The sequence below is a fragment of the Lampetra planeri genome, unplaced genomic scaffold (assembly GCF_965212315.1).
Source record: "Lampetra planeri unplaced genomic scaffold, kcLamPlan1.2.h2 scaffold_842, whole genome shotgun sequence".
NCBI classification, from domain to species: domain Eukaryota; kingdom Metazoa; phylum Chordata; class Hyperoartia; order Petromyzontiformes; family Petromyzontidae; genus Lampetra; species Lampetra planeri.
The window spans coordinates 24,626-37,528 of NW_027615664.1; the positions used below are offsets into that span (position 1 = coordinate 24,626).

At 47.0% G+C, this 12,903-nt stretch overlaps 1 protein-coding gene across 1 annotated transcript; it reads right to left on the bottom strand.

Annotated features, from left to right (window-relative positions):
* Positions 1–1,071: 1,071 nt before the first annotated feature.
* On the bottom strand, positions 1,072–12,036 carry LOC144742063 (abl interactor 2-like). The gene is given in 14 exon segments (XM_078624565.1): positions 1,072–1,247; positions 1,686–1,818; positions 1,821–1,873; positions 2,356–2,439; positions 3,057–3,186; positions 3,188–3,222; positions 4,414–4,538; positions 5,933–6,079; positions 7,904–8,007; positions 9,057–9,074; positions 9,604–9,744; positions 9,746–9,781; positions 9,875–10,042; positions 11,920–12,036. Coding segments are annotated over 14 exon segments (1,467 nt in total).
* Between the last annotated feature and the right edge of the window lie 867 nt (positions 12,037–12,903).

Consider the following 12,903-nt stretch of genomic DNA (forward strand, 5'->3'; position numbering starts at 1 on the left):
GACGCCACCGCTCCCTCCCCCCTCCCTCCCTCCTCCCTCCTCCCTCTCGCCATCTTCTGCCCCCCCTCCCCCATCAGGTCAGAGAGAAGCTGTACAGTCTCTTTGGATGACGCTGGGCTGCTCACTTTTTAAATTTTCTTTTCTTCTTCTTTCCGAAACGGGTGATCTTGCCACGTAGGGACACCAGTACAGATAAGAACTATGGCATGCAAGACTCACACACAGACCCACTTAGTTCTTTTTTTCCCTCTTTTTCTTTTTTAAATAGAAAATAAAGATTCTGACGCGAGTTGGAGCACGGAGCCCTCGGCCCGCAAACAGCCACCGGACAACGGGACGTTAGCTGGCTTCTTTTTCTATTCAATACATCTTGATCGGAGGAAATGATACTCACATCTCACATGTATAGTAGTTCTTCTTTTCGACACCGCTTCACTACAGTAATGTGCTTTTTGATTGATTGGAAATGGGGGAAAAAAAAGTGCAGTTCAACGACACCCAATTTATTGCAAAGGAACCAAACGCACACGTCAGTATGGCACGATGGAAAAAACCCCACCAGATCTCAGACATTAATCAGCAGAATATCTGCCCCCCACCCCTTTGAGGAAACAAAGCCCCAAACAAACCCCCCCTCCAATGGACCAGGACTACCTCAAAATCCAGGTCGGCTGCATGTGGATTCCTTCACCAGACCAGAAAAAAACAAAACACTCAAAGAACTTCAACGGCGAAGATGCTCAAATTAACTTCTTCACCTTCCACGATCGATGTGCTTATCTGTGCCCCACCCCTCCTCCCCACCCCCACCCAGAGGCTGTAGAGTTATAATCTGTGACTTTGTACGCGAGTCCTTCAAAATAAATATTGGGGCAAACTGGTTGAAATGAACAAAATCTGTGTGTCAGAGGAAAAAAAAAAATTTTAGTGGCTTTTAACGGCGGCTGTCGAGAGAAACTTGCTTCCTGTCGTCTGTCCTCACCCAGAGGTGATCGTGCTCTGATCAAAGTCTTTGACTCCTACTCCTCCTCCTCCTCCCCCCCCCTCTCCTTCCATCATCGGCTCCATTGTTCAGTCAGCGTAGTGCATGATGGACTCGACGTAGTTGCCGGGGAACAGGCCCGTGGTGCCGTTCATCACGCCCTCGTACCAGCCGTCGTCGTTCTTCTTGATCACGTAGATGATGGCGCCCTCCTGGAATGACAGTTCGTCCTCTTTGTCGCGGGAGTAGTCGTAGATGGCCACGACTGCAGAGATGTGAAGAGGGAGGAGTGTTTATGACTTATTAACCCCCTGAGGTCAAAGGGCATCTTCTTTTTTTTTCGTAGCATAAATGTTTGTCATTTCTACGTTGAAGAGATCAATTCAAATTCTGCTGAGTCATGATTCATATTACTTACTTTTTTTTCTTTCAACAATATATTTCACCACAATGTTTTCCAGGGATGAACTATGCAAAGAGGCGGGTTCTCGGTGATTCTAGAATGCTCTTTGCTTACTTTCACGTACAGTGAATTCCAGAGGGTTCCACCTTCCTTATTGGCCGGCTATGAACTGTGCAACTGTGCTTTCCTCCGCTGAACTAGAACAACGCTATCAACAGAAATGTGCCGGCGTGCACGTGGACCTCTGAGGGTTAAGATAAGGGTCCAAACAAGAGACGTGGATGAGCAAAACAAACGCACCTTTCTCCATGTAGCTGCGAGGAGCCCATGGCGGGTCCTCCTCTGCGTACGGGTCGCTGTACTCGACCACCGCCGACTCCTCTTCATCCTCCTCGTCCTCGTAGTCCTCCGGTGGGGGAGGGGGGGGGGTGTGGGTTCCTCGAACACTGGCTCCTCGGCAGGCGGAGGAGGGGGTGGCACATCTGAAACTGGTGGTGGGTTGAAAAATAAAAAAAATGAGCAAATCTGAAGCGGGGAAGGAATCGTTTACTGTGAATTGGTCACAGGGGGGGCATGCTTTTATTTAAACACGAAAACTCAGAGGGACACGGATCCAACATGGATGACAATCGTGGAACATGCTGGAGACACAAACACACAAACATGCATCGTCGTTCACACATGTTCCTCGACCACCAACATTATCAGTCTGTAACGTTCACGTCTAATCCGTCGAGTCAACAGCGGTGAAAACAGCTGGCGCATGCACACTGGGTCATACGTGTCATGGTGGGGGGGCACATTGGCTACTGGCACGGCTCAAGGTGCAAACAGGAAGTTTGAAGCTCCTGTTTTTTCATCAACAGGCTGGTTAATGTTGGAGGCTCATCAGATGGGGTGGGGTGGGGGTGGGGGGGGGTCTTTTACCGGTGGTCATGCAGAGGGAGAAAAGGAGCTAAAAGCCACTTACTAGTCTCCTGAACACGGGCCACAAAGCCCATCAGAGGCAGCTGAGGGGTGATCTGCATGGAGGGGGGAGGGGGCGCGAGCGGGGCTGCTGCCACCAACGGGAGAGAGAGAGAGAGTGTGTGTGTGTGGGGAGGGTGGGGGGGGGGGGGGGCATGTGATCGAGTGGGAAAGACACACAGCAAAAAAAATGAGAACGTGAGGGGTGAAGAAACGAAAACAGAGGCCCCTGATTTATAGTTCTGAATCCTATCGATGGGTCAGCGTCGACGCATCGCCCACGGTGAGGGGGTACGAAAGCTCATGCTAGAGCTAATGCTAAAGCTAATGCTAAGGCTTTTCCACTCCACAGTTCCCGCTCAGCTCCCTCTGAAACCTGGACGGACACTTGAGTCACATATGAGTAACGAAGACACTGATTGAAGAAAAGCAGGATAGAAAGAGACAGTGGAGGATTATAGAAAGACTGAAATGACCAGAAGGTGGCGCTGGTGCGTCTCATTACCAGTCAGCAACAACGAACTGGAAGGTCACTTCAGAACTGTGTCACCGGACTGACACACACACACACACACACACACACACACACACACACACACACACACACACACACACACACACACACACACACACACACACACACACACACACACACACACACACACACACACACACACACACACCACACACACACACACACACCACCTTGGCTCTGGGCGAAGTGGGGTCCACCATTGAGCTGGTTCTGGTTGTGCGGCATGTTGGGCTGACCGGTGACGGACGAGGGTCGTCGGTACGGGAGGGAGCCGCCCCACGGGGGGGTTCTGGACTGGCTGCGCTGGCCGGTTCATGCTGTAGAACTGAGGTGCACCTGGGGGGAGACGCCACCAGGGGGCAGCAGAGGTGTTAAGAACAGGTGGAGGATGCCCATAAGGAGGATTGATTTGATTTTTTCTACAAAATGAGTCTATTCATTTTTCTTTTATAAATCATGTAGAATTTGAACGCGTTATGATCCCACAATGTGGCATCACATGCGTATGCAGACTAACTGAACTTAAAATGATTCTGAACACAGGATGTATTTTCTCCTGCACGTCATGATGAATGTAAAACTGGCATCTGCTTCAAAGCATCACACCCATTTATTTTGTGGAAATGGTAAAAAAACACACACACACACACACAAAAAAAAGCAGCAGCGAGCGGGGGGAAAAAAAGAACTGACGGGAAATAAGTGACTCCACAAGAAGCAGTTCACAGCACAGCTCATGTATGATGATCACAACACCGCTGACGCCTTCGTCGTCATCATCATCATCATCAACATCATGGCAGTTCCAGTTCGACAAACTCGACTCTTTTTGGGTTTCAGTTCAGGATAGTACCAGGTACCTGCTGCTCTCTGTGGGACCTTGGTTGATGTGAGCACGTCTGATTGGTCAGTACGTGGGGGGGGGGTCTGGGGGGGGACCCAGACATGGAAAACGACGTGTCTAGTGCCAAGAGCGAGTCAAGTTGAGTCGTAGTGGAAGAACAGTGGAGTTGTTGTGTGTCACGGTGAGATGAGATGGATTTTATCACTGGTGACATGGAACATGGACCGATGATGGGGTCGAACGTCCTGAGGGATGACGTGCGTGTGCGGTGCACGGTCGGGGGGGGTGGGATGGACGGGGAGTACAGGATGGGGAGGGGGGACACTCACCTTGTGCAGGGTTGCCGTAAGCAGCGGGGGCCTGTGCCAGTGGGGGCTGCAGAGGCAGGGAGCTGGGGAGGGGGGTGGGGGGAACAGGCGGGATCTCTATAGAGGGGTTGGAGGAGGGTGGGGGGCCGTCTAGGGCGGAGACAGGGGGGCCAGTGGTGGTGGCAGTGTTGGGCTTAATTGGGTTGGATGGGGCTGGGGAGGGCGAGGGGGTGTGTGGGTACGAGTGGAAAAGGAGAAAAGTGAGGGGAGGGGGCGGTGGGTACGAGTAGATCCGGTGAGAGTAACCGACAATAGTAGGTTAGTTTCAGGCAAATGGACGGATCTGACGACAGACTGGGACAGAAGAGGCTTTACCTGGGAAGGCGGTGGGCGGGGCTGGGGTCGGCACAGCGATGGGAACGCCCACGCTGCCGCTGCCGCTGTTCTCTCGGCTGCTGCTGCGACTGCTGCTGGGGTGGCTGCCTCCGCTACTCCCACTGCTGGCGGCAGAGATGTCAGAACACTCCATCCATCACCTCACCATTCACCTCTGAATACAGACTAAACTGCCCCGGTGGTGGTGGGGGGGGTCCGCGCGTTTTGGGGTTATATCGTCTCGATCACGGTTCCTCGTGTAGCCTCCTGTGCCTGATTGATGCTTCTGCGTCAAACCGGCGGCGTACCTGCGTTAACTAGGTGTCACGGCTACTCTGACCTCCACCACAACATCTGAGTCATGTGACTTGCGCTTTGCCATTTTGGACCAAAAAAAGGGAGCAGAAAATAACACCCATCTTCTTGTAGTTGCTGCCGTAAAATGATTTGTTGACTGTCATAGCTATGGCTTGAAGACAAACAAACAGGAAGACGGCGGCACCATTCAACGCAGAGCGACACAGACAGACACAGAAGCATAAATCCACCACCATCAGCAGCTGACAAACTCAAAACCTTTTGTTTTTTTTGTTCTTGGTGAATGCAGCTGGCCCGAAACTACTCAAAGCGTCGTTGGTGCCGTCCTAATGAGTCCCTGAAGAGCGTCGATGTGTTTGCATGAGCTGCGAAGCCTTTGAAATGACCGTGCGACAGCGACAAAAGAAGCAGCTGGAAGCCAAGGCGGACACACGTGACCACAGGTGACGGAGGTGAGACAAGGACGAAGACAAGAAAAGCAGCATTGAGACATGGGACAGGATGGATGGAGCGGTGCAGAGAGCAGAGTCGGAGACCTGAGCACGTTGTGTATGTACAGAGGGTCTGTGAACGCCTCTTGGTTTAAGAGCGTCGTCCCTGTTTGACAGGACGGTATTTGATCTGTATTAGCACAGGAGTGTGTCTCACTGTGCTAAATAAAGCTGTGAATTTGTACCTTGCCCTCATTTCAGCTGGGGAGGAGGGGGGGTGGGGGGGGGTCTCTGGATAATGTGCCGAGAGCTACAAGTGGAGGAAGGTCAGAGAAGTAAAAAAAAGGAGGAGGGAGTTCAATGCCGCTTTTCCACTACACAGTTCCAGCTCGACTTGACTCCACTCGGTATGGTACGTCCGTGTCCATCACAGGTCCTTGACATGAGGTGGGGTCGTCGCGGCAACGGCGGCGTTCGAAAACAACGGAGGAGATGGTGAACGCGCTTTGTGGATTTTTGTCACAGACAAAACCCGGCTGACGTGCTACTTTCTGGTGTTAAAGGAGGAAGAGACGAGAAGAGAAACGAACAAAACGCACAAAAAGTCGAGTCATGCTCGAACCGTATTGTGGAAAAAGGGCAAAAGTGACGATTCTTTCCAGGAGAAGCCGTCTCAGAGGGAGGTGTGATGTACAGAGGAGAAGAAGAAAAGGGGGCTGTTTTTCAGAGGTGTACAGAGGCATGCTGGGAACTGGCGGGGGGGGGGGTACCTGTACGTGCGGTTCCTCTGATTAACGGATGCAGTGCGTGCTGGGCTCTGCTGGGGGTGCGCCATGTTGCGCGTCGGGCTCGAGACGTAGTCGTTAGGGACAACAGGCGGACGCACTGGCTCAAGCGTCCTATAGGGGGAGTGGCGCCTGCGAGAGGGGTCAGGAGTCGAGGAGGAAAGGAGGTGGAGGGGGTGGGGCAATCCACAGAGAATTGTGGGGGAGGGGGGAGGAGAGTGTAAAAAAAAAACAAAAAGAAAAAAAACACACAAGTGCAAACTTAAAAAATGGGGCTGGGAATGTCGGGGTTGACTCCACAGGTTCAATGTGACGGAAGGATCCATAACTTCCTTCTACTGGAAAGATTTCATTCACAAGTCGATTCCTTTAATTTAGACTCCACGTGACAGAGTTATTTCAAGAAACCAGTGAGCCCTTTGCTGTATGTCTTACTTTTTTCTAGCCGTTCACACACCAGTTTAGAGGTGATCTACTGCCCCCTTTTGGACCAAGAGGTGCAACACGTTGCTATGTGGCTGGTTTACCATCGGTCTCCATATCTTGGTTGGTCAAGCAGTGATCCAATCGAATCGATGAAAACTGACTATTGACCTATATCCATCAGATGACAAGCCTTTACTTTGAAATGTCTTTCACACACAGTTTTCCACCAAACTCTTTCACTAAACATTAAATATGTTTAAAGGAAACTTATCTGATATTCTTCACAATGGACAGAAGTTACTTAATGATAATTATTTAGTCATGTTTACATTTGTTTTCTTTGATTCTTTGAAATCGACTTTATACTGTCCCATATCGATTGCAGGTCTCTAAAAGGAATTAGATCGTATCGCCAGGAAACAGATGATTTACACCGCTACAAGCTAAGAAATCTTTTATCTGTTGTAACAACACCCCCCCCCCCCAACCAACCTGAGTTCCTCAAACAGGGGAAAGAAAAATGAGATCTTAATAACTGGGACCAAGCGTGTAAATGTCCCATCTGACAGTCGGGTGACCCATCTCTGAGCACGGTTGTCATGGCAAAATGTTGCTGTGAGGAATATGGGGCAGCGAGAAGTGGGCAGGCTGGGTCACACACACAAAGTATATTTTGAATAAGAAACATAAATTAAATAGGCGGCTGAATTACAGAGAACACAATAAAGTCAAACTGAGATGTGCGCCTGGAGCCACAGACTGCAGCTGAGAAGTGCATCATGGGAGCTATGGTTGATCGTCATGCATCTCGAGGGGGACGGAGACACAAACACCTCTGACAGTCATTGCGAGGGGTCCAGCGCACACCGTCACTCACACACTTGAGAGGCGGACAGTTTAGAGGGTTGTGGAGAAGGGGACACACACACACACAAACAACACTTGACGCCCAGGACGGTCCCCAAGAGAGACAAGAACACAACATTTACTAGAGTCCCCTGCGGAGTAAGAGACACATTTAACAGTCAGACACAGAACAGAAAACATCCCAACGCTCTCAGTCTTCACTGTATGAGTAATGAGCTATTTCAAACACGGCCGGGCTGCTGTTGAATTGTTGTAGTGACGTTAAATTTTACAGCAGTTTACAGGAGATGCTCAGCTCTAAAACATCATCATCAACAATTCAAGAAACAAGTTTACGACTTTGTGTCACGGACTTCTGCACCAGCTGACTGTGACCTGAGTGTTGGAATGGCCAAAATGCAGATTCCATTTCACAATCTGTGTGTGTGTGTGTGTTATGCAAATAGAGTAAATATGGTGTGGTCACATCCATACAGATGCATTTGTGTATCTTTATTCTTCCTAACTGCTGGAACACGACAATTTATGAATTGTTCTCACAAAATCTACAATGGAGACCTGAACGAGACACAGACACGCCCCTTGTGGAGTGGGCAAGTACTGAGGAGCCTGGTGCGTTTCAGCTGCACACACTCCTCAGAGTTGCCAGCAAAGGTTACATACCCAAGAGTTCCTTTCCCCATCATAGGTGGACTGGGGGGCTTCTGTGTGGGGGGGTTGGTGCGAGGGAGCCCGCCTCCTCCTGCTTTCATGTTCTGAGCGCTGGCCTATGAGGACAGACATGGTCAATGGGTCGGTGGCATTTCAAGGGAGAGGAGGGGGTGGGGGGGAGTCAACTTAAAGGATTAGTCTGACATTTTGGGACACCATATTGACACGTCTTATGTCCAGACCGCTGAACTGCTGCAACTTTTGTTGGAATCTTGGAATCTTCCAAGTGGACGGGCTTTTTAAAGTGAGACTTGATCTTAACCCTTGTGCACTGTTAGAAAACACTACGCGTACGTGTTGTTATGGCTGAAAAAAGCCACTACAAAAGAACAGCTGTAAAAATATATCAGATCAATATTTTTTTCAAAAATCAATCATTTTTTTCAACTTTTTTTGCATAAATCTGTTAATCAACTTCAGTCCTGATCATAACAACACGAGTGTAACAAAAAGTTTAAATCTGATGCTGCAAAAAAAACTAATGATGCATCAAAGTCAATGTTACTAATCTTTGACACATGTAAGACTGTGATAGCAGGTAAAAAATATCCAGGTTACAACAACGTTTAGTATTGAAAACAAGTCATTTTGTGTGATTTTTTCGCTCAAATCAGTGCCATCACTTATGAAACTGGCATTTAAAGAGTTAAATCCTAGAATTTTTTTTAAACATTTAATAGTTTTGATCAGGACTGAAGTTGATTAACAGATTTATGCAAAAAAAGTTGAAAAAAATATTGATCTGATATATTTTTACAGCTGTTCTTTTGTAGTGGCTTTTTTCAGCCATAACAACACGTGTGTATAGTCAGTGTGTCCGGGGTGTATTTTTGATGTAGTGAAAATTTTCAAAGCATATTTCCAAAATATGTGTAAAAATAAGGTCTTTCACCAAAAATCATTCCATTTGCTGGAACACAGCAAAAGTTATGACACTAAAAAAACCCTGAGTGGCCGAAAAAGGCCCCAACAACACATAAGGGTTAATTTCTGTGCGAGCGTTCCCAAAATGTCGAACTATTCCTTTTTAACTCCCACTGCAAATCACAACAACGTCTCATTCAGACATCACCCTCCAGTGAGACTCTTATTTTGAAAATCTTACCTTAAACCTTTGCAACCACTATGGATTGATTACAGAGATTAAAACGAGGGCAAGCAGGAAAAGACAAAGAGAAGAAATGACCGGATTAGTGTGTGTGATGGAGGAGAGAAACAGTGAGGCGTGCATGCTGCTACATAAAGTCAGAGAGATTCAGGAAAACAAAAGTGTTCAGTGTTACAATTCCTTCTTTCAGACCTTTGGAAGTAGAGCTGTGATTTTGGCAGAACAAACTGGTCCCTGTTCAAGAAGCTTTCCCAAACCAACACAGACGTATACATATTCATAGACATCCATTTCTAACCCTGCTGAGAGCATCGCTCATTGATTTCCTCCTGCATTACTTGCCAGTGTAACCCAATAATGAGTATTTGCCCTCCAAAAGTCCCCCCCAGTCACATTTTCTGCAGCAAACAGTCCGATCCCATGAACAGCCAAAGTTCTCTTCTAGCGTGTGAAACCTTCATATGATGAAGCGTGTGATCTTATTCTTTCAGCCCAAAAACTAGTAAGTCGCGAAAACTACTGTGTGTCTGAAGAGAAAGCGCACCTTGACCCCATGGCCCATGTCGTCCAGCATGCTGTAATCGATGGGTTTGCGGATGTAGCGCACAGGCCTCTCGGGATTGGCTGGGGCGATGATCTTGTGTGTGCGGGACGTGTTCTTGTTGGTGGTGAGGATGCCGATCTCCCCGTCTGGCCACCTTCTCTTTGTGGATGTCCACCGTCTAAGGGACAAGACGTTGGTCATTGGGACTCGTCAAGCACTTTTAAGGAACATTCGATCATCTTTTGTCATGTGAAAATAATCATCTTGTCACCTGAGAGATGTGGTTGATGGAAGACTCCATACGGCGGAGCTGCGACGCTTGGATGTCCAGCATCTGCAGGACATTGTTGGCCAGAGTGTTGATCAGGTAGGCTACGCTGGCCAGAGACTGGGTGGTGTAGTTCTTCGTCTCCTCCAGCGCCCTCTGTTTGTCTGGAGACTGGAGGAGAAAAGAGTCGTGACGCTTCATCTTTAAAAAAACGTTCTGACCATCAGTGACACAACGCTGTGAGTTAGTTGAAGAAAACCTGGATGTCTGTTTCTCTGCTGCTGAAAAGACACTGTAATGAGGGAGAGAGTAAACTTAGACAGCAGCAGGTGATCTAGCTGCAGGCAAAGTCAAAGAGTCTTCTGGGGCGGCTTGGTTTGGCCACGGGCACAGCGTAGGCAGGCACATCAGCATCAAAGTGTAAATGCAGCAGTAAGTGTTTTGTCGAGGCTGGCACCACATGTAGCAGTGGGCTAGTGTCCATAAAAAGGACTAGGAGATGATACCCATGCCAGCCCATGGTAATAACCAAAACCATGAAACCGACTCATGCTGAAGAGACAGATCGCACACTCGGACCTCGCAGCAGCATTTAGGTCATGAATGGTGTTTGAAATTGATTTTCTACTCCAACAAAAGGCCAGTCTACAACAATAGGCTGAAAATACATTGAGCTGCCGAATGTAATGGAAAGATGATGCATGAGAATCAGGAGTCAACATCTGAGACACGTGCCTTCAAGAAACAGGGCGCACAAACAAGTCACACCACTGACAAGAGTGTGGAGGGTGCAACAACGTCTGAGTATGAGGACAAACAGGTTTTATGGCGTGCGTGTGTATCAGCTCCACTGCTAATAGATTGATGACACGATAATAAAGGGAACCAGCCTTTTGGGGTAAGAAAATAAAACAATTATATTTCTTTAATAGACAAACTATGAATGTATTGTGCATTAGATTAACACACTGTAAATAATTATAACATGTTTTTCTGCCCACAGTTCATGCACTTGTAGTTCCAGCTGAATACATCAAACCAACTGTAAAACCTCCATTGTTCTTCACAGTTCCATGTACACAGATAAACAGCCAGGTGATGTATCCCCAATGGAGACTAACTGATCAGTTACTGTGCAATCTCCATGTGACAGCAATTGGGCAAAGCTTGCCGGGTATGAAAAATCCCAGGCAGTCTGCCAGACAGCATCTGACAACCTCCAGCTGCCTCTGTCACCTGTCAAACCTGATCTGCCCCGTTTCCTGTGGACGTAATATCTCAGTATCACACCTTGTCTAACCCTCCTCTGTCCAACACTGTGATCCCAAACGTCACTCTCTGTGATGACAGATCGCAGACTTGACACAAATCAGATGATTTAAAGTGCTGCAAAAAGGGGAAATGCAGGATATCACAAACCACACACACAGAGAGCAACTTCTATTCACGTCAGCGATGCAACAAATTGCCCCCTTCACTTCAGCATATGAATTAATCATAACTGTGCACCCATAAATTAGCAATTGCTGCTAACAGAATGCGTAACTTCAGTGTATAATGGAGATGTCATAAACTAGTCGCAGTGTTGCCTCGCAAAATCGTGCATTTGCTTTACTGGGCATGAGTATAAATGTTTAGCTTCACATCCTCACTACACCCTCTGAGAGTTCACCCTCATTGAGCAGGAAAATTGATTTTTATAGTGTGTGTTTGGACATTTAAACCGAGCAGCTGGCTCGCAGGCTAGCTGGCTCGCTAACGTGTTAAGCTATAGTAGGATGCCCAAGTCACTTATACACTCCGTATCGAAAAACAAAAACATCGAGAAGGAAGCTTTTGAAGTCGAAACGCGAACAACGGCAACAAATTGGTATTTTAAAAGATGCTTGGGGAAAATACCACACTGGATTGCTATTGCTTCAGCTAGGAGAGCTAACCGGATCTGAACCACATCGGTAGCGTTAGCAACAGCTAGCCGAGCAGCCCCACCGACGCTGCCGGGGATGTCCGTCTACACAGTCTTTTCTTAAACACATTTGACATCTTACCTGGACATAATTACTCTCGCAGTATTCGGCAACTCTTTCCAAGTTGGTGAAACTGTCTAGAAGTGCGCTTCGACCTGCTGGAATCTCCTCTTCCAGAAGCATTTGTAGCTCCGCCATTTTCACATCTTTAGCGGAGCAATGTGTGTGCTCACTGGCGCCACCACGACAGTGTGCGGTACCGCAGGGCTCCCCCATCGGAGAGAGGAGCGCCCCAGAATGTTAATAACAGAGTTCTTTGTAAAAAAAACAAAAACAAAAAAAGACTCGGTATTTATGTGCTTTTAGAAAATAGCTCAGTTAATTATTTTTTTTCCAGTTAATTTAGAGTAACAATAATTCATGTAACAGTGAATAAAATTAATATTATAATTAGACAGCATGTTCCTGCAAACCCCACCTTTATTTATTTATTTTTTTGTAATATTTTAGCTTTGGTCCAATAATATATTTCCACGGTTTGTCTTTATCTCTCCTTATTTAACTTTTTTCTCTTCTTATTAAACAATTATAGCGAGACAACAAGACTAATATTTTAAATATATCTTAGAAAAAGCAGAGTGAAACAGCGTAACACATGTAATGACACATTATTTAAATACTGCCCTTCCTGCGTGTATGGTAATAAAGGCAATTTTGCACTGATGCTAAATAAAACATCAGGGTGGGAGGACTAAAATAGAACAGTAAAAATGACACAATGCAGAATTCACATTCATATTTATTACTTTACTATGCAAGTTATGAAATGGAAAAAACAAGCCATTTGGCATTGTGGTAATATAAAAGGTTATTTTTCTACTTCATAACATGTTAGAGCAGTGCTTGTCCATCTTTTAACAGAAAAGTGCCCACTTAGATCAGTCCAGGCAATAATAAGGCTTAAGATGGAAAAACACATGTGAAATGCAACCATTGGAATACTGGTCAATGAAAATCCCTTACAAAAAGATAAAATGTGACTCCTCCGTCGTCAGATATTTCTTT